The sequence below is a fragment of the Pelecanus crispus genome, chromosome 18 (assembly GCF_030463565.1).
Source record: "Pelecanus crispus isolate bPelCri1 chromosome 18, bPelCri1.pri, whole genome shotgun sequence".
NCBI classification, from domain to species: Eukaryota; Metazoa; Chordata; class Aves; order Pelecaniformes; family Pelecanidae; genus Pelecanus; species Pelecanus crispus.
The window spans coordinates 562,938-584,242 of NC_134660.1; the positions used below are offsets into that span (position 1 = coordinate 562,938).

The 21,305-nt window shown below is 70.9% G+C and overlaps 1 protein-coding gene across 1 annotated transcript; it reads right to left on the minus strand.

The window, feature by feature from the left end:
* Window positions 1-591: 591 nt before the first annotated feature.
* Window positions 592-15,493, minus strand: ITGA3 (integrin subunit alpha 3). Its single transcript, XM_075722951.1, is given in 26 exon segments — window positions 592-750; window positions 1,683-1,808; window positions 1,903-1,935; window positions 1,937-2,002; window positions 2,124-2,237; window positions 2,374-2,487; window positions 2,616-2,789; window positions 2,860-2,962; window positions 3,154-3,231; window positions 3,480-3,559; window positions 3,657-3,725; window positions 3,818-3,983; window positions 4,133-4,230; window positions 4,348-4,494; window positions 4,814-4,950; window positions 5,188-5,255; window positions 5,339-5,425; window positions 5,633-5,769; window positions 5,917-6,005; window positions 6,319-6,512; window positions 6,759-6,966; window positions 7,259-7,342; window positions 7,690-7,939; window positions 8,460-8,542; window positions 8,638-8,759; window positions 15,327-15,493. Coding segments are annotated over 26 exon segments (3,153 nt in total).
* Window positions 15,494-21,305: the final 5,812 nt, after the last annotated feature.

A 21,305-nucleotide genomic window follows, 5' to 3' on the forward strand; every position in this document is an offset into this window, starting at 1 on the left:
CTGCACCCCCCCGAGCCAAAGCTGCGTCCGATGCAGACAGGGGAGGGGGGTGTGAACATGCAGGATCGGGCCCCTGGGGAGGAGGAGGCAGGGGAGGAAGGAACGAGCTCCCCTCGGCCCCCTCTCCGCCACAGCCCTGGCCAGAGCCGAGGCGAGGCCCGCGCCCGGTGTCGAGGAAAGGGGGGTGCATGGGGGGGGGGGGGGGGCAAGCGTGTCCTGGCGTGTGAGGACGTGTCTGGGCGTGCGAGGACGCGTGCGGGACACGGCGGGAGGAGTGTCTGTGTCTGCGCGGGGGGAAGGCACTGGGTGAGACCAGCAGCGGTCACGTCAGGGGATTGGGGGGCGGGGGGGCACGTTTAGGGCTTGTCCCCACAAGCGTGCAAGGCACGAGCGTGCAAGAGCCGGGCTGCACGCCAGTGAGCCCAGGGCGGGGGGCGAGGAGGGCGCAGAAGCCAGTGCCAGGATGTGGCCGTGTCCGAGGGTGGAGGCGGATCGGGGCACGGGGAGATGCGCTTGTGCAAAGTCAAAGAGGGGCCTGGGTGCTCCCCTCGCAGGGGTTCGGGGGGCCGGGGGGGGGGGGGGGGGGGGGGGTCAGTAGTACTTCTCCGGCTCCTGCCACCTGGTCACCCAGTGTTTCTTGCGCCGGCGGGGCAGGAGGCCGCCGGGCTGGTAACGCTGCTCCTGCCGGATCCTCACCGCGTGGTATTTGGGCATGATCCGGTAGTAGCGGGTCCGCTGGAAGAAGTCGCACTGCGGGGAGAGGGAGGGGAGAGGGTCAGTGCGGGGCTGGAGAGGGTCAGCGTGGGGCGAAGGAGAGAGACCCCAGAGCCAGCGACGAGCAGAGGCAAAGGCAGCAGCAGTCCTGGAGACCCCTCAGAGCCTTTGTGCCCACGAGGGACCCCACAGGACCCAGACGAGAGGCGAGGCAGTGAGGAAGAGGAGAGGAGGCTGAAGAGGAGGAAGACACCGCTGCAGCCGGCCCCGCGGGGCATTACCAAGCGGGTGGCGCGGGTGCCCGGGGGGGGGCCGTGGGGCTGCCCCCCCGTTAGTAGTCGTCTGTCAGCCGCTTGGTTTCCGAGGGCTGGATCCTCATCTCCGCCTTCTGCCCCTTGGCTTCGTACATGGCCCGCGTGTTGGCCCGCCGGAAGAAACCGCACTGCGGGGAAGGAGGCGAGAGGGGTCGGGGGGGGCTCCTGGCCACTCCCGTGGGGTGGGGGGGACCGGGGCAGCGAGCTGCCCCATTGCACCCTCAGCCCCGGGCATGCTGCGGGCGGGTGGCCCTGCAGACCCACGTAACCCCTCCTGGGGTCCTCGGGGAGCTGGGGGGCCTGGGGGTCCCTGGGGGGGTCTTGATGGTCCCCCCAGGGGGTCAGAGACCCCCCAGGCCCTGCAGCGCAGGGGGAGGTGGGAGCCACGGGGCGAGGCGGTGCCATCGTCCAGCCCTGCGCTGGCTGGGGGGTTTTTTTTGCAGCTCCCAAAACGTTTTGCACCAAGGCGGGGGCAAGTCAGCATTCTCTGCTCCTCTTCCTCATCGCTCAGCAGCCCGGCACCTTCCGCCCGCCGCTCCCGAGCATCCCGCGGCCAGGCAGGGAGGGCGGCAGCCACCGGCGACGCAAGCCCGTCGGGTCTGAGCACGGCTCCTGCAGCCCCTCCCCGGGAGGGGGATGCGGGCACCCCCTCACCTTCCAGAGCAGGAGGATGATCAGCCCCAGCAGCAGCAGCCCGGCCGCCACTGCCACCAGCACCAGCCACAGCGCGATCTTGGTCGGCTGCTCCTCCGTCAGCTCCGAGTCCACGTTCACGGAGAACTGGAAGGGCCGAAAAGAGCCGCGTCGGGGAAGAGCTCCCAGTGCCCCCAGTCCCTCCCGGCCTGTCCCGGCAAGAGGCTCCGGCGTCGCCCACCTGCACCGTGTGGTTCCTCATGTTGATAGAGGGGGACGTGGGTGCGGAGGAAGAGCGTCGCTGTGCCTTCCACCTTCACCCGGTCAAAACCGCTGTACTCCTGGGGGGGGCACGGATGTCGGGGGGGTAAGGGACGCGCGTGAGCTGAGAGCTGGCAAACTCAGTGCCCTGTTCCGGCACCGTCCCCACGGCGGCAGCCCAGCCCTGGCCCCTGCACCAACCTCGATGAAGGTGCTGTTCCACACCCGGGCGCGGATCCTGAAGCTGGTGGGGCGCTGGGTGTGGAGGAGGGGGCACTCGAACCAGATGCAGCGAGCGGTGCCCTCGGAGCAGCTCTGGGAGATAAGGGGGGGGTCGGGCGGGGGGAAAGCGGAGCCCGCAGCGCACCGCGGCAGTGCCAGGAAGCAGCGCGTGCCACGGTGCCGGCGGGGGGGCACACGGTGCTGGACCCCCTGCAGCCCCCCCACTCACCAGCACCACCTCCGGCTTGGTGTTCTTGCTGGTGGCCCAGGTGATGGGGGGCTCGGCCGGCTCGGGGGCCTCCAGCTCCCGTCGCTGCCGGGACGGAGCCGGGTCCTCCAGCAGCTGCGGGGGGGAACGAGCCCCGTCAGAGCCCGGGCAGCTCTGCCCACCCGGGGCTGACGGGGCCGGCAGGACCCCCGCAGCGGGGCAGGGACACATCCCTGCAGAGCAGCAGGGCCGAGGTCACTCACGGTGAGGTTGAGGGGGTTAATGACCCCCCCGGGGGGCTGGCAGGTCTCGTTACTGTTGACGAGGAGGATCTCGGTGGGGTAGAGGAGCCATTTGCCGTTGGGGATCTCATAGGGCCACTCGAAGCCCAGCAGGATGGTGCCCAGGGTGCCCAGCGACTCGCCCTTGGTGGTCACCTGCAAGGCAGAGCAGATAGAGCCCGGCTCTCCCGACCCCGCCGCGGGCACCGGCCGCCCCCCAGCTCACCTCGAAGTTGAAGGTCAGGGCGCTGCCCACGTCCTCGTCTCTCCGCATGGCCGACTCGCCCACCACCTTCCCGCTGAAGTGCGACTGGACGTGGGAGGAGTTTCTGGGGACGGGACGGGGGGGACAGGCATGGCGAGGGGGGCAGAGGGGGCAGGGAGCGTCTCTGGGGCATCCCTCTGCCCCATTCCTGGGACGCGGCGGGGCCGTGCCCGCACCCGACGCGGCCAAATCGGGGTGGGGGGGATGGGGGGGGGGGGCGCAGCGGGTTGGGGGGCGCAGCCTTGCTGCACTCACGTGGTCAGCGAGGACTGGATGCTGTAGTCCACCAGCAGCTTGGCCAGCACGGGCTGCAGCCCCTCCTGGGTGCTTTGCCTGCCGAGGCACCGGGGTCAGCGTCTCCCACCCCACGGCGCGGGACAGCCCCCACCCTCCCAGCAGGAGCCACGGGGTCCCCGTCCTGCCCACCCCGCGGCCCTGCCGGGTTGAGCAGCTCCCCCCTGCCTTCCCGTCCTTCCCGGACCAGCAACACTACCGGCTACGATCCCGCTCCGCCGCCAGCAGCAGGAGGAGCCGACACCGCTCCAGGCACCCTCCTTCCCAGCCCACCCGAGGACACTCACGTGGACAGGTCCAGCCACACCAAGATCTCCCGCGTGTCCAGCATGATCTCAATGGCCTCGAAAGTGATGATCAGCTCTGCCTGCGGCACAGAGGGACCGTGGAGCAGCTCGCCGGACCCCCGCCCAGCTGCTGGGCCCCCCGGCAGGGCTGGGGGGTGGCTAGGGAGAAGCGCTTACCCTCTGGTTCCTCTTAAAAGGGTTGCCCAGCTCGCACAGCACCGTCTCCGCAAAGGTACAGGCTCCGCTCTGGGGAGGGGAAGAGGGTGAGGAACGTCCCAGCAAAGCCCCCCCTGCTCCTCGTGCCTTCTCCAGCCGGGGGGGGGGACGCCATCGCCTACCGGGCGGACGGAGGAGGGCAGCAGGCTGGCCGGCACCGTGACGATGAGCAGCGCCTCGTGGGCGTCCTCGCCGTTGGAGGGGGTGGTGGGCACGTTGGTGATGTTGATGCTCAGGTAGAGCTTCCGCACGTCCCGGCTGTACTGCAGCACCTGGGTACCGTTCAGCCTGCGCAGAGAACGTCCCCGCTCAGCTCACGGGTGGCCCACCCCAGGGGGATGGAGCCCGGGGCAGGGGCTGAGGGGTGGCCCGTGGCCAAGGAGGGTGGCACAGCGGGAGGCAGAGGTGGATGGGGACCTGGAGGGACCCGCGGTCACCTGGGCAGGGACTGGTTCTGGTCGGTGACGAAGCTGCTCTGGAGCTGGAGATTGCTGTAGCACTTGTTGTCGGAGCCGCACTCCTTCTGGAACTCGATCTGCAGGGACAGGGACGTCCCCGTGAGCCTTCTCCCACCCCCCAGGCCAGGCTCGCCGGGGCGCTTGCAGCCCGGCACCTCCATGGCCCCCCGGCACCTCCATGGCCCCCCCAGCACCTTGGTCTCGTTCTTGTGCAACTGGTCCTGGTTGAGGACGGGGAAGGCGTCGAGGGAGTGGGGACCCAGCTGGAAGGTCCTGTTCTTCTCCACCAGTGAGTAGTTCATGGAGAGCACGATGGGGTGCAGCTTGTCTCGGATGTTCTCCTGCAGGGTGGCAGAAATCACAGCAAAGCCCCGGCTCCCTCCCCGGCCCCCACTCCAGCCACAGCCAGGCAGCCCCCTGCTACGTCCGGGGTACCAGCTCCTGCTCACACCCTGCCTGCGAGACCGGACAAACTCATCACAGGATGGAGGGGTGGATGGAGGGCTGGATTTCCACCTCTTTTCCTGCCCACGCTGCTCCCAAGACCCTCCGGCCCCCACCGCCCCTCTCCCCGGAGCCGGTCCCCCAGCTCCGGTGCCACACGCAGAGCAACTTGCAGCGCACGCGGAGGTGCGCAGGCGCACGCGCGCACACGCTCACCAGCAGCAGGAGCTCCTTGGATTCACAGCGCATCTCGGGCATGGAGAAGTTGCCGCGGTAGGTGGCAGAGTGCGTCCCCAAAAACCTGACCCTGGGGGGGTGCCGGTCCTTGTCAGCCTCCAGCATGTACTCCAGGGCTGCGGGGAGAGCCGAGTGCCATGGGCGTCGCACACGCGTGTGCCTCCAACGCAACGTCTTGTGCGCGCGTGCGTATCCCCCGCACACACCCGTGTGCATCCCCACGTGCTGACACGCACGCATGTCCTCCCCAGACGCGTGCTCGCGCGCGCCCTCGCACGAGGGCTGGCGGGCATCGTGTGCGTCTCCCGCACGTTCCCATGCGCGCACCCACGCCTGCACCCCCGGGCACTCACTGATCTTCTCCTTGTACTTGGGGTCTCCAGCGCTCTGGTTGTAGGAGAAGCAGACGGTCACCGTGATACTGGGTGGGGGGAAAGGGGCCGTGAGCGGAGCCGCCGGCACCGCCGTGCCGCGAGCAGGACCGGCTGCACTGGGGGGGCTCACCAGGAGTAGGACGTGCACTGGGCCGGGTCCACCTTGCTGGGGGTCACCGTGAAGGTCTTGTTCAAGATGTTGATCACGGGCCGAGCTCTGGGCAGAGACGGGGGGTCGGCTGAGCCCCCCGCGGCGGCACAGCCCCTCCTTGCCTGGCGCCAGCTCCCGGAGCCGGGCACATGGCTGCGTGCTGGGCTCTGTGCCCACCTCCCTCGCTGCCCTGGGGCGCTGGCGGAGGCAGGATCCGTCCCTGGGAGGTAGCAGGGAGGGCTGCAGGACGCCCACGGGTGCCAGCTCCCTTACCTGAGCAGGACGACCCTGTCCGCCAAGCTGCCCACCAGGATATCAGGGTAGGAGTTGCCGTCCATGTCCAGCCCCCCGCTCAGCGAGTACCCGAAGGTATGCATGCTGGCAGGGCCCAGATCCGATCCGCTGATCACCTGGATTGGGGGGGGGGTATCACCTGTTGCTCACCAGCCCCATGGATCTGGGGATCCACCCGCTGCATCCCACCCCGGCGCATGGGATGCTCGGAGGGGCTCCGGAGGCCCGCTGCCCCGGTGAGGGGCTCCCCGTGGGGCTGTTACCTGCTGGGGTTTGCTCAGCAGCCCTCCTGCGCTGCTGTGGTAGATGTACACCTTGCCGGGCTTCTTGAAAGGAGCCCCCACAGCGATATCTGTGGGGTGAAGAGCAGGGTCAGCCCAACAGGAATGGGGTGGGGGCTGCCCCACAGTACCTCCACACCCCCTCAACCCCTCTTCAATCCCCCCGCCAGCACCCAACACTCACCCAGCCCCTCTCCTCCTTGAACGCCCCCTCCCCAAATGCCCCCCATCTCCTTCCCTTCACCCCAAACCTCTCCAGAGACCCACCACACCCCCCTCAAGTGGGATCCCCTCCTACCTGAAGACCCCCCCCCCCCCCCGCCACAGGCAGCCCTGCTGCACCCCCCGCCACAGCTCCCCCCGCAGTGGTCCCCAGCGCCTCACCCTGGAAGCCGTCCTGGTTGATGTCCCCGATGCTGGCCACAGCAAAGCCGAAGCCGGAGCAGCTGGGGCCGGTGAGGACCAGGCTGGCTTTGGGCTGGAAGCCCCCCACCTCGTTCATGTAGACGTAGACCGCGCCCCCCACCTCCTGCTTCCGCTCGAAGTAGTAGGGGGCTCCCACCACCAGGTCCTGCCACCTGCGGGGCGAGGGGCCGGTCAGGGCTGGCACGTAACCCCCCGCCGACAGGCCAGAAGTGCTGGGGACCCCCCCAGATCCATAAAAACATGACCCTTCCCCCAAAAAATCATCGAGACCCCCCCTTGAGCTATGCCCCCATGCTATGGCCCACAGAGACCCCCCTCGAGCTGCGGGATGCCCCAGGAGAGACCCCCCACTGCCCCCAACCCCCAGGAGCTGGGGGGTCCCGGCCGCCCGCCCTCACCCGTCATTGTTGAGGTCTGCCAGGGCCACGGCGCTGCCGAAGTAGGAGCCGACCTGGTGCCCGCGGAGCAGGAGGCTCTGCTGCAGCGTCTGCTGGGGGCTGCGGCTCAGCAGGTACACGGCCCCCCTGTGCTGGTACCGGGGAGCGCCCGTCACCACCGTCACCGCGTCCTGCTGCAGCACCGCGCTGCCCACCTCCACCGCGTACCCTGTCGCCAAACCCAGCCGGTGAGATGGGGGCCAGCACGGGAACCCCCCCAACATCCCCAGACCCCATGTTCCGTCCCCATCACCCCCTCCAGCCTCCTGAATGCGACGGTGTCACCACGGCCCCCCCCGCTCACACCATCCCTGGGGCAGTCCCCGAGCCCCCCTAAACCCCACACCCCTTTAACATCCACCCCCAAGGTCCCCCCTAAATCCACATCCCCCAAGCCCCCTCCTCACCCCAAATCCCCCCCAAGGAACCGGGGGGAAGCCCCCTGCCCTGCTGCCCCCCACCTATATAGGTATTGCCGCTCCTGTTGTTGGGGTAGGAGAAGTCGTGCAGGTCCCACATCTCCCGCTGCAGCATGTAGTCGGTACCTGCGACCGGGGCGGGTGGTGGGGTGTTAACCCCGCAGCGGGGCACAGCCCCTCACCCCTGGCTCGGCACCCGCTCCCCTCGCACGCCCACAGTGCGTGAGGACACACGTGCCCATATAATATACATGCAAACAGACGTGCAGATGCAAACAGACGTGCAGATGCAAACAGACGTGCAGATGCAAACACACTCACCACGTGCAAAGGGTTTGCATGGGTGTGTGGATAAGCACATGCAGAGGTGCACACACATGATACGTGTGGCACGCTCAGGCACATCCTCATGCACAAGTGTGCAAACACGTGCACACACGCTCCAGGCACACACACGCTCCAGGCACACGCACCTTGCCAGTTGTAGGCACCGGGCGCCCCAAAATAGATGATGTTGGCAGTGAAGCCGGCGCTGGTGCCCATCTGGCACATGCCGCTCTCGTCCGAGTCCGTGTTGGAGTTGCACATCTCGTTGTGGTAGGTCTGCCACTCGTCGTTGATGTTGAGGTGCAGGTCGTTGCCCCGCACGTAGCACTTGCCCACCATGCGCCGCTGGTCCTCGCTGCCCGACCACAGCACCTTGGTGTAGCGGTGAGCGCAGGCCTGCCGGGACAGCCCGGCACCCGCCTCAGCGCCTGCAGCACCCCCAAAAATGAGGGCCTACGGCCCCTTCCTTCCCAAGGCCACCCCCCCACTCCACGTGCTGCCTCTGCCCCGATCCCGGCGTCAGGGATCCGCGGGTGCTGCCCTGCCGTTAACGCAGCCCATACGTCACGGCGTTACCCTGGCTACTGTGATCTATAGGCTACAACGCTGCCCCGGCCCCTGAGAGCTCCCGAGAGCCTCCGAGACGCTCCCGAGAGCTCCAGCCTCTCCGCACCGGTACACGCTACCAGGGGAGGGGTGCAAGCACCCCGCCACCCCACAGCTCCCTGCCCCAGGGGACAGGGAGGTGACGGAGGAGCCCCCGCAGCACCTCTGCCCGGTGCCACCGCACCGGGGACACGTGCAAGGCCCAGGCGAAAGCACAGGCAGCTCCCCGGTGCCCTCGTGCAGTCGTGCAAGGCGGCAGCTCGCCGCCGGCACGCGGGCGTGCAAAGGCTCGGGGCGCACGTGCACTCACCAGCACCCTCCCTGCCGGCTGCCGCTGGCTGGCCACGGTCACCCCCAGCCACATGTCATCGATGATGGCCTTGTCCGGCTCACCTGGGCGAGGAAGAGACAGCATGAGAGCCGGGACCCCCCTGCCGAGCCCCCGCGAGCCGGGGGGTGTTTTGGGGCGCCCCGGGGCACTCACGTACTCTCCAACTCGATGTCTAGCCGCTGGCAGTCGCCGGTGAAGGCGGTGAGGGGGCAGGCGTAGACGGCGCCCGTCCGCGTGCCGTTGGCTGGATGCACATCGCGGGGGGCCCCCACCAGCAGCCTGGGGGGCAGAGGTGGGGGGACAGGTGAGCGGCGGCGGGGGGCAGTGGGTCCACCCGCCCCAATGCCCTCCGCCGCATTTTGGGGGTGCAAAGCCAGGCAGGCTGCCCCAGGGACCGGGCGGTGGGGCACGACGGAGGCGCTTGGAGGGGACGGGAGCTGCTTCGCCGGAGCACGTCACGCCCTGACACCCCCAAATACCAGGGGGAGGTGGACCCCCGGCCCCACACCCCCAAATACTGGGGGGAGGTGGGCCCCCAGCCCCATCTGCCGAGCAGGAAGGGGGGTTCCCCTTGGATGGGCATGCACGGGGCTGGCAGCGACCAGCCTCTCACCCCCAGCACGCGGGTGCACAAGCACGCTGGAGGGTCTCATGGGACAGCAAAGGGACAGACCTCCCTGCGCTGGGTGGGGGACAGACTGACGGACACGCTCCTTGCCCCCCACCCCTTGCGGGACCCGATCCCAGCCGGGGCTCATGGCTGAGCCCCCCGTCCCGGTGCATGGGGGGGGTGCAGGAGCAGGGGGTCAGGCTGATGCCTGCAAACCTCGCGCACCACGCCGGCCACGCCGCGAGGGACGGCGAAGCGGGGAGCCCGCTCGGCATGACGCGGCCGCCGCCAGCACCAGGGCCCCCACGCCTGTGTAAACAGCCGCAGCCCTTCCGGGCCAACCTTTGAGCCGGCGGCAAGGCCGGGGCTGCTGCGGCACAGCTGCGGCACGTCTGGCAGACGGCCTCGCCGCCTCCCGCTGCCATGCCAGGGAATGCTGCGAGCACCGGGCATCCCGGCGAGGCGGGAGACCCCTTCCCCAGGAGCAGGGAGGGTGAGCCGGGACCAGCTCCGGGATGGGCACACGTGCACCCCTCTTCCCAGGAGGGCTCCGGGCTCGCCTCCCCTCCTCCGGGCAGCACCGGGGGTCCCGGGGGAGGCAGCAGCCTTCCGGGGGTGACTCAGGGGGGTGACTCAGACCCCCAGAGGGGGAGCGCCATCCTGGCTGAGTCACGGTGGTGCCATGCAGCGGGGAGGACATCGGCATCCCTGGAGGGGTGCCCGGGCTGGGGGTGCAGCACCCGCGGCCCAGCTCCACGTGTGCTCATCCCCCGGGGGCTTTAAGGTGATGCTGAGAATAAAAGGGACCCCAGCGCCCACCTGACCCCCCCCGCGCCCCAAGACAAGCGTCACCCCAGCAGGGAAGAGGCTGGGGACCCCCAGGTAGCAGCCGGGCACAGGATCTGCAGCCCTGGCGCAGGTCGGGGGGATGGCAGGAGGACCCGGTGTGCCCAGGGGGCTCCGGAAAGTCCAGCCTTTCCGCCGGGAAGTCCTTCGGGATAGCAAGGACAATGGCGTGGAGGAGGCACGGCCGCAGCGTGCCAGCAGAGGAAGCGCGTCCCCCCTCGCAGGCAGGACGGAGGCAGGCTGGGGGGGCCCCGAGGCACCCAGGTAGCTGCCGCAGCCCCCAAAACCTTATGGCAGGGCACTGGGGTAACGAGCTGGCCCAGTCCTCGGCGCGGCCGGCCCGGCCACCGGCGAGGACAGGGCCAAGGCTGGCTGTCCCCATCCCGCCGCCACCGGGAAGGGAGCGCCCGGGAGGCCGCGCCGGGCAGGGCTGCGCAATGCGAGGCCGGGAGCGCGGGCGCGTCCGGGCAGCGCCGGGGCGGCTGACTCAAAGCCCAGGCGCAGGAGGAATGCGGGGCCCCAGGCAGCCCCCGTCCCGGCACGCCGGGCCCCCCTGTCCCACACCCACCCGGTGACGGGCACCGCCGGCGGCATCGCTGCGGTTGAGTCAGCCGCCGCTGCAGGTGGGGGGACGGCGTCGCCCAGCCCCAGAACAGCCCCCAGAGGGGTGCAAGAGGGGGTCCGCCTCCCCCGGGAGTGCTGGGCTGGGGGTGCCAGCGGCATCCACATTCCCCCGGCAAAGCGCGACCCGCCGGGCATGAAGGCGAGGGCATGGAGAGGGGAGGACGCCGCCTCCTGAGTTTTTCCGGCCTGGCACAAAGGAATTTGCCCCCCTAATTCCTGCCCCCCCCACTCCGACACCTGAGCGACTTGGGGGGACAAGGGGCACCGCTGTCCCCACTTACCCGGAGGGGCAGCGGCTCAGGGCAGCCCCGCTCCGACCCGGGGCTGGAGGGAGAAGCTGGGGGGGTCCTGCCCCAGCCGTGGGGGTCCTGCCCCCCCACCCCGGGCCCCAGCAGGACCCGCAGCCCTCGGGTGCTGCCCCCCCCCCGGGCACGGCTCCCGGGGGCACGGACGCGCCTACGGCCCCTTGCTGGAGGCTGCCACGGCCGGGACCTGCGCCCAGCCTTCCCGGGTGGTCCTGGCTCGGCCGGACCCCGGCTCCAAACAAAACCGTTCCCAACCACCACCGCTCCTCGGGGCTGTGCCCCGCAGCTCCCGGGGGGGGGGGAGCCGACCCAAGCCAAGCGGCTTTGGCGTCTCGCTGCCTCCAGCCAAGACTTCCCGTCACGGCAGCCCACCCGCAGGCTCTGCTCCTGGGGGGGGGGGGGGGTTGCGGGATGCGGGGGGCTTCTGAGCCCACCAGAGCGGGGGCGGGGACATGCACAGGCATCCCCCAACCGCGCACGGCCCCAGGTGCCACACGGGGCCCAGCTACCTCAAGACCCAGGACAACCAGGAGCCGGGATGGCGGGGGTCCCATCTCGGGGAGGCCAGGAGCAGTTTGTGGCAGCGGTCCCGTCGCGGGGAGGGGGGCGAGGAGCTGGGGCTCAGCCCAGGCCTCGCGCTCAGGCCGCGGAGCGAAGGCAGGGAGGGTCAAACAGCGGCGCTGGGGAGGGAGGGAGGCAGGAATGCGAGGGGCCGAGCCGTCCTAATCCGCCCTGGTAAACCGGGGGGGCGGACGGGACATGGGACACAGGACGGGGACAGCGGCATGGGGGCTCCTGCCGGCGCTGGCCAAGCCCGGAGGGGCGGCTGCGGGACGGTCTCGCACCGGGGCACTGACCCTGCACCAAAACGCGGCTGCCCCTGGGGTGGGAGGGATCTGGTGAGGATGGTGAAGGGGGATCCGACCCAGACGGTGGGCTGGGCTCAGCAGCGTGGGGCCGTGCTCCCCCCAGACGGCAGCAGCACGCCCCAGCCGTCTCCCGAAACGCTCCGGGAGCGACAAGCGCCAAGAGGCAGGAGGGGAAGCAGGAGGGTGGGGGCTCCGGCACAGCACCCCATCCCGCCTCACCCCCCGCCACAGGCAGCGATGGCACAGGGACCCCCCCCGAGGCTTCACACCCCAAACCTTACCCCACGCTGGGCCTGGACCAAGCTCCAGCTCTGAGAGCTCAGCTCCGCGACTGGGTTGCAGGGTGCAGCCCCCAACAACCCCCCGAACCCCCAAAGGTGGGCAACCGAGGGGTGGCCCCAGCGTAGCACACCCCTGCTCAAGGGTTTGAGCCCCAGGCCACCCCCAAACCACTACCAGCCCCCTGACTCCTCTCCGCCGCTGCGGTGTTCGCAATGGGGGGGGCCCTGCGGTCATCGACACCCCCGCCCCGGGGAGCCCGGAGCAGCCAAATCTGCTGATGCCCACACCGGAAAGGAGGCGGGAGAGGGGGAGAGATGCCTCCTCGAAGCAGCAAGGGATCCATCCATCGCTGGACGGATGGATGACCCCCTGGGCGCCGGCCCCGCCGCAACGCATCCGTCCCCTCTCCGCCTGCCAAGGAGCTGCAGCCCCGCCGGACCCCGGCAGCTTTCGCCGGCCCCCGGCCAAGGCGGGGGGGGGGGGAGCGCAGCCAGGCCGGCTCTGGCAATCAGCAGAAAACCAGGCGAGGGGGAGGGAAAGCTGGGAATTCACCCGGCCCTGCTGCCAGCCCCGCTCTCCCTCTCCCCGCCGGCCAGCCGGGACCAGCAGGGACCCCGAGGGCCGGGGCAGCACCCCTGCTCGCCCAGGCATGGGAGGGAAACTGAGGCACGCAGGAGGTCGCAGGCGTAGGTGCTGCCTCCCGCCTGCCCCCAGGCTGCAGGCACAGGGCCCCCCGCCTCCCCGGCACGGATGCACCGTGCCCGTTTCCCCGTGTCGTTCAGGGACGCCAAACCTGCACGGGCCAGGTTTCCCCAGCAGCGCCGGGTCCCGCTGGCACGGCCGCGAGCCGAACCGCCTCCCCCGCCGTCTGAGCCCGCGGGGAGCGGCCGGACCCGGCGCAGACAGCCAAAGGAGTTTCTTAATCTCAGGGAGGCTGATAAGGCCGCCCGCTGCGTCCACCTCGCCTTCACCTGGCCCAGGGAGGAGAGAGCAAACAAACCTTTGCATGGGCACAGCCCCGGGGTACAAAAAACACGTCGGCGGGGGGACGACGCTCCAGTGGTGGCGGGGGGGACAACGCTCCGGCGTCACGCCGGCTGTGCTGTGCCAGCCCGGCCAGCGCCCAGCCAAGAAGCGGCTCTCCCAACCCTGCCAGGAGGTCAGGAATGCCAGCGGTGCTCCGGAGCGTCTCTCTCGCCCCCACCGCCATCCCCACACACGCTCCGGTGGCCTCAGCCACGTCGGGGCGAGGCCAGGCTTCGAGCCCCCAGAAAAGCAGGGGACAACCCCCGCCGCCGTTGGGGGCAAGGATGGCAGGAAGCGTCCCTTTCCTGTCCCCACCCCGGCTGCGGCAGGGCTGCACCTGCGAGGGCCCGCCCGGAGAGCAAAGGGCAGGAGGAGCCGCGGGGCCGAGGGAGGGGAGCGGGTTCACCCCCACGGTGCTGCAGCCCGGCTCAGCACCCCCGCCCCGGCCGGCGGCTCAGCTGCAGGGAGGAAGTGCAGGCCTGGCAGCCCTGGGATGGGGGGAGCCAGGGCGGGGGGCATGCCTGCACCGGTCCCACCTCACCGCATCCGCCTGGAACACCCCCAGCCAGGGGCGTCGGAGCCAAGGGCCACCCCCACGGACGGAGCAAACCCTGCGGCTCCTCTGCCATGCTCCTGCCCGTGCCGAGCGGGCAGAGCACAGCCCCTCCAGGTCCGCCGCCCACATGCAAGGCCCCGTGGGGAAGCAGGGAAGCGCTCGGCATCCCACAGCCCCTCACAAGGGTCCCCTGTCCCCCCCCCAACGGGGACAGGCAGCGGAGGGCTGCCGGGGAAGGGGGTGCAAATCCCCCGGGGGTTTGGCGCTCCAAAGCCTTTCCCCCACAGAATGCGGAGCCTCTGCGCCTTGCCAGCATCACGCTCAGACACGCACAGGCCACGTGGCCCGCGGCGGGGGAATTGCAAGCCCCTGCAGGGGCCAAGAGCCCCCCAAAACCCCCCAACAGCCTCTGCCAACGTCTCGGGAAGACGGAGGAGCCGGTCTGCCCCAGTGCGAGCCGGGACCCTGACTTCAATACCCCCCCGCCAGCTGCCCGGATGCCACCGGAGCTGGGGGAACCCGGTCACGTATGGGAGCCAGCGAGTCCCCGCAGGGAATGGGGGTCCCCGGGGTGCTGGGCCAGCTCCCGCACCCCCCGCAGCTGCTCCGCAGGGCACGGCTTCACTCCCTCCTGGGCTGAAGCAACAACAAGACGTCCCACGGCGGGGTGAGCGGCCAAAATGCATCTCTGGAATGCAGAGCAGCAGATGCCTCCGTCAGGCAGCTGCCACCGGTCCCTCTGCCACGGGCACGGCGGAAAAGAGGGAGCGCTCCGGGTCTCCGAAAGCCCCCCCACGCCCCGCCCCGCCGCCGGGAGTTCCACGGGAGGGTGAGCCAGCAAAAACCTGTGCCCCCAAGCAAGAGAAACCCAACCCAAGCCCTGCGCCTTCTCCCCAGCACGCACACGCAACTCGCACCTCCGGCGCGGAGGGACTGGAGCCGGGGATGCCGCCTGCGGTGGCGGGGGGACAGCAGGGAACGTGGCGAGTGACAGCGGTGGGATGGCACGGGGAATGCACCGGCTGAAAAGGGCTTTTGTCGGGGCTTTGCTCGGCGGCAGGAATCGCAGTTCAACAGGTTCCCCGGGGCTCCGCTGGCAGGAGCGGGGCTGCTGGAGGGGACGGAGCCTCGGCAGCAGCCGGGGCTGAAGGGGGGACGCGAGGGGCTTCGCAACCGCCCCGGCGAGGGTGGGCGCCGGCAGCGCCGAGCAGGCCCAGGCGGCTGGGGATGGCCCCCTGCCAGGCTCCGTGCCCACCGGTGCCGCCACGGCGCGCCCCCGTGTCCAGCCGCCCCGTGTCCCCGGGGTCCCGTGCTGGGGGGGCCCCGCAGCGGGTGCTCAGCACCCGGGGAATGAGGGTGGGGGGGGGAACCGCGGGGTCAGGATGGGACCCCGCCCGATAAAGGGGTGCAAAGCCGCGCCACGAGCCGGGGAGAAGCGCCCGGGGAGCCATTTGATAGCCCCCCCGCCCCCCCTTACCCTGCTCTGGGGCCGCTCCCTCCCACGAGAGACCCCCCCCAGCACCCCCCCACGCCCACCCCAGCACCCAGACCCCCGGGACGCCCCCTCTCCCTGCACCCAAAGCCCCGCCAGCTCCTCCCCCAGCAGCCAGCGCAGCCCCGGGACCCCTTCCCTGCCCCGGGGGTACCCCCCCCCGCGTGGGGAGCCCCCCCCGCTGCCCCAGCCCACGCCGCGAGCCCCGGGACCCCCGCGGGCCGCCCCGCACTCACAGGCAGCGCTCCTGCCGCTCGGTCTGCCGGTGCAGGGCCACCGAGAAGCCGAAGAAGGAGCGGGGGGTCGCGCCCGCCTTCAGCACCGGGAAGGTGAGGTCCAGGTTGAAGGCGGCGGCGGCGCCGAGCAGCGCGGGGAGCAGCAGCAGCGCGGGGAGCCCCGCCATGTCCCGTGCCCCCCCACGTCCCGCACCGGCCGCCCCCGGAGCCGCCGCCGCCGCCGACCGCGCCCCACCGGTACCGGTGCGCTGCGGGGCGGGGGCGGGGCCGGGCGGGGCGCGCGCCCTTCCGGGCACTCCCCTTAAAGGGGCCGCACCCCCCCACCCCCCCCCGTCCGCCCCCCGCGGGCACCTGAGGGGAGGGAGGGGGCCGCGCGCGTGCGTGTCCGCGCGCGCGGGGGGGGGGGGGGAGGCGGGGACACACCTGCGCGTGCACGGCGGGCGGCGGGAGCACGCGCGCCGGCCCGCGCCCGGGCGCCGCAACCGCAACTTCCATCCCCCCCCCCCGCCCCGCCCACGCGCGGAGGGGCACGAGCGCGGGCGGGTGCGCGCGCACGAACACCCCCACCCCCCCCACACACGTGCCCTGCCCAGCACTCTGCGCTGTCCCATGGGACCCCCCGGGATGGCACCCACCCCCCCCCCCGCGACCCCCGGGAGGGGACCCCCCCCGAGGATCGGACCCCCCCATGGCATGGGACCCCCCGGTTAGGACCCGTCCGGGATGGGACCCCCGAGGGTCGGACCCCCCCGAGGATGAGACCCCGGGATGGGACCCCCCGGATGGGACCCCCGAGGGTCGGACCCCCCCGAGGATGAGACCCCCGGGATGGGACCCCCCGGATGGGACCCCTGGGATGGGACCCCCGAGGGTCGGACCCCCCCGAGGATGAGACCCCCGGCATGGGACCCCCCGGATGGGACCCCCGAGGGTCGGACCCCCCCGAGGATGAGACCCCCGGGATGGGACCCCCCGGATGGGACCCCCCGGATGGGACCCCCGAGGGTCGGACCCCCCCGAGGATGAGACCCCGGGATGGGACCCCCCGGATGGGACCCCCCGAGGGTCGGACCCCCCCGAGGATGAGACCCCCGGGATGGGACCCCCCGGATGGGACCCCCCGGATGGGACCCCCGAGGGTCGGACCCCCCCGAGGATGAGACCCCCGGGATGGGACCCCCCGGATGGGACCCCCGAGGGTCGGACCCCCCCCGAGGATGGGACCCCCCCGGATGGGACCCCCCGGATGGGACCCCCGGGATGGCCCCCCCCCCGAGGATCGGACCCCCCCGGGATGGGACCCCCGGGATGGGACCTCCGAGGGTCGGACCCCCCCGAGGATGGGACCCCCCGGATGGGACCCCTGGGATGGGACCCCCGAGGGTCGGACCCCCCCGAGGATGAGACCCCCGGGATGGGCCCCCCGCGATGGACCCTTTGGGATGGGACCCCTGGGATGGGCCCCCCGCTCCTCCGTGCAGCCCCCGCCGTGCCCCGCCGGGAGGCCGGAGCTGCCGGGGCGGGACGGGAGGGAGAGAAAATCCCCGGCCTCCCACGGCTCCTGCCCGCCCGGGACCCCCGGGACCCCCGGTGCCGGCTGCGGGGGGCTCCCGCCTGGTACCGGCTGCTGGGGGCTCCTGCCCGGTACCGGCTGCGGGGGGCTCCCCGCCCAGAATGGGCTCCCCGGGGGCTCCCCACCCGGTACCGGCTGCGGGGGGCTCCTGCCTGGTACCGGCTGCGGGGGGCTCCCCGCCCAGAATGGGCTCCCCGGGGGCTCCCCACCCGGTACCGGCTGTGGGGGTCTCCCACCCGGTACCGGCTGCGGGGGGGTCCCGCCCGGGGAAGGCGGCTGCAGCCCCGGCATCGCCTCCTCCCTCCCGGGGGGCTGGCGGCGGCGGCTGCCGCGGTCCCCGACCCCGGCAAAGGTCACCGGGAGCCATCGCGCCGCTCCCACCCGTGCCAGGAAAGCCCTGGGTGGGAGCAGGGGGGAAATGCCCCCACCCGGGTGGGGGGGGCTGCAGGATGTCCTGTGTCCCCCGCCCCGATGTCCCCGCACCCCAGCACAGCTCCCGCGCGATGTCACTGGAAAGAGTGACGGCACAGGACAGGCCCAAGGGCAGGCCTGCCGGCAGCCGGCACCGGCTCTGGCACCGGGCCTTGTCCCCTGTCCCCCGTCCCCTGTCCCCCGTCCCCCGTCCCCCGTCCCCTGTCCCCCGTCCCCTGTCCCCCATCCCCATCCCCGGCCCCTGTCCCCGTCCCCCATCCCCTGTCCCCCGTCCCCTGTCCCCCGTCCCCCGTCCCCTGTCCCCCATCCCCTGTCCCCCGTCCCCCGTCCCTGTCCCGCATCCCCAATCCCCATCCCCCATCCCCCATCCCCAGTCCCTGTCCCCCATCCCCAATCCCCGGTCCCTGTCTCCTGTCCCCAATTCCCGGTCCCTGTCCCCCGTCCCCTGTCCCCCGTCCCCCGTCCCCGTCCCCCATCCCCCATCCCCGGTCCCTGTCCCCCATCCCCAATCCCCGGTCCCTGTCTCCTGTCCCCAATTCCCGGTCCCTGTCCCCCGTCCCCGTCCCCAGTCCCTGTCCCCCATCCCCTGTCCCCCATCCCCAATCCCCAGTCCCCGTCCCCCGTCCCCCATCCCCAGTCCCTGTCCCGCATCCCCAATCCCCATCCCCCATCCCCAGTCCCTGTCCCCCATCCCCAATCCCCGGTCCCTGTCCCCCAGCGTGGGCTGGCCCTGCAGCACCCCAAGCACCGCCGTCTCCCCGGGGACGGGTGGATTTTTCTCTCTGGCAGGTGACGCAGCCCCCGGCACGGGCACAAAGAGCCCTGGCCGGGCAGATGGGTCCGCCCTCCGGCTTGGGGACATTTTGGGGCGCGGCGGGGCCCCCTTTCTGCCCACTGGCCCGTCAGGCGGCGCGGTGGTTCGCCCTGCGGCCTTGGCTGCCGCCCGGGGGGTGCCAGCACCCAGGGAGGGGGGCAGCACCCCAGGAAGGGTGTTTGCACCGGAGGAAAGGTGTCTGCACCCAAAGGGGGGTGCCAGTGCCCAAAGGGGGGGTGTCTGCACCCAAAGGGGGGTGCCAGCGCCCAAAGGGGGGCTGTATGCTCCTAAAGGGGGGTGTTTGCACCCAAAGGAGGGTGACAGCACCCAAAGGGGGGGGTGTCTGCACCCAAAGTGGGGTGTTTGCACCCAGAGGGGGTTGTTTGCGCCCAAAGTGGGGTGCCAGCACACAAAGGGGGGCTATATGCTCCTAAAGGGGGGTGTTTGCACCCAAAGGGGGGTTGTTTGTGCCCAAAGGAGGGTGTTTGCACCCAAAGTGGGGTGACAGCACCCTAAGAAGGGTGTTTGCGCCCAAAGGGGGGTGCCAGCACCCAAAGGGGGGGTGTCTGCACCCAAAGTGGGGTGTCAGCACACAAAGGGGGGCTGTATGCTCCTAAAGGGGGGTGTTTGCACCCAAAGTGGGGTGACAGCACCCAAAGGGGGGTGTCTGCACCCAAAGGGGGGTGACATCACCCCGAAAGGCCACTAGATGGCGCCCTCCGCCCAAGGATGCTGCGGGGGGGGGCGGGGCGGGCCAGGTCCGCCGGGGACCCCCGGGACCCCGCCAACCCCCGGGACCCCCCCCCCACCCCCGGGACCCCCCGCACCCGTGGCAGAGGTGGGCACACGAGGGGACTCCCGTGGGCGCTGCCGGCCTGGGCGGGGGCCGTTTCCAGCCGGGGCATCTGGGGGTGACCCCCCCCCTCCCCCCGGCCTTGTGGGGGGCACAGGGGAGGGACCCCCCCCCCGGCCTTGTGGGGGCAGCGGGGGCGGGGGGTGCTGGCTGTCCCCGTGGTCAGCCCTGCCAGCCCCCCCGTGCACCCACCCGCAGAGACCCCCGGGCGCGCCGCGACACTTCTGCCACCCCCACTCTCCCAGTTCACCCAAACTGGACACCCCCCCCCCCCCGCCCCGTCCCATTCCCCCCCTCCATGGGCTCCCGGGTTTTTGGGGCTCCACAAGCGCCAGCCCGGCCGAGAAGCCCGCGGCAGCCGGAGGCACCAGTGCCTCCCAGTCCCAAACTGGTTCAGGACTGCACAGACCTGCTCCCTGTTTGCGCCCCGCTCCCGGGCCGCGCTCCGCGGCCTGCAGCTCTCGAACCGGCTTTTCCTGCTGGAGCATCCCCGTCCCAGAAGGAGCCAGCCCCGGGGACAGCCCGGCTGCGGGCACGGCCGGCCCGGGGAGCGGGGCACGGCCCGGCGGCTGCTGCGGGGCCTCGGGAAACCCCCGGGGAGGCCCCCGCACCGCTCCGAGCAGGGCAGGCGGCAGGGCCGGGCTTGTCCCAGACATTTCGGTCCCCTCTGGATTAATTCCTCAAATCTCGAGTTACATTTCCCATGCCGGGCGGCGAGCCCGCGCCATCACACGCAGCTTCTGGGGCGCGCTCCTGTCTCCTCTGCTTGCCTCTGGCTCTGATCTCGAGTTCTAGTCAGTTCTGTTATTGCTGTTTCGATTTCGATTTCTAATTTTTCCTACCCCTATTCCTACTCCCTATTCCTACTCCTATTCCTAGTGCTACTGCTATTCCTATTCCTATTCCTATTCCTATTCCTATTCCTATTCCTATTCCTATTCCTAGTGCTATTGCTATTCCTACTCCTATTCCTATTCCTATTCCATTCTTTCTGTTGCCATTCCGGTCACATTTTTTATTTTTTCCCCACTTTACTCACGGCCCCGGCGGTGGCGGCAGGGCCGGGATTCGAACCGGCGGCTCCGGCGGTGGCGCAGCTCCCCACTGCGGCCGCCAGGTGGCGCCATTGCACCGCGCGGCAGTGCGGGTGCTCGGGGGGTCCCCGGGGGGGGCCGGGAGGGGGGGACAGGGGGACGTGGGGGGGAGAAGCCCCGGCCAGGCTTTGGGATCCGCCCCCAGCCCCCTCCCAGCCCCCCGGCCCCCCTCGGGGGTAAGGACCTGCCAGGGACCCCCCCCACCAAAATAGAAGTCCCCCCTTCCAAAGCCCCCCCCGGTGCTGGGCTGGGGACAGCCCTGCGAGTGGGGGGGGGTCGCAGGGGCTGGGCTGGGGCCCTGGGCTGGGCACCACGGGTTGGGGGGGGTGCGTCAGGGCCCTGCCTGGGGCTGGGAGAGGGGCGCAGGGCCCCGGGGCGGGGGGGGGGGGGGGTTGTCCCCAGAATCAAAGCTTGACACGGCCCTGGGGTCCCCACGAGGCAGGTGGAGGATGGCAAGTTTTGGGGTACGTGAGGGTCCCCCGCTTCATGAGGCTGGGGGGCTCTGCCTTGGGGATGGCGTTGAACTGGGAGACACTGGTAACTACTGGGAGAAGCTGGGAGCTGGGGGGATGCGTGTCTAAAACATACCCCCATAGGCACCCAGCCCCCAGCCTGGACCCATCCTACTCCCTAACCCAACCCTTCCTCCCCCCTACCCCAGCAAACACCGCCCCACCCTGCTCCCCCTCCAAATCCCCCCTCAGCACCAAGAGTCCCCGGGGGGGGCCACCAATCTCCTCGCAAAAAAGCCCCCCCGGAATGGCACGGCGTCCCCAGAGGCCCTGCCAGCCGCCCCCCGCTCCCGCCCCTGCTCCTGTGGATGGGAGCCTGCGATCTTTATTTATTCCTTCTCCCTCCTTCACCCACTCTTTGTTGTTTCTTGAGAGAGGGAAAGAAGGAAAAAAAAAAAAAAAAACCGAAAAAAAAAAGCACACACACAGAGAGAGAGGAGGCAGGAGCCTGTTTTGCCTCCCAGGCAATATTTCTGGAGCCAATCGGAATGCGCACCCACCCTGCCCTGCTCCCTAATTAAAGGCTTTAAGCAGGCGGCCGGGGCTGGAGGTTTGGGCACAGTCTCTTGGTTGCTCCTCGCAAGAGCCGGTGCGGAGGAGCCGGCTCTGGGTACGCCAGGCCTGACGCGCGGGCAGCCGGAGCCGCCGGGTTGGGGGGTCCCCAGCCAGGCGAGCAGCTCCCCCCACCCCCAGTTCCAGCG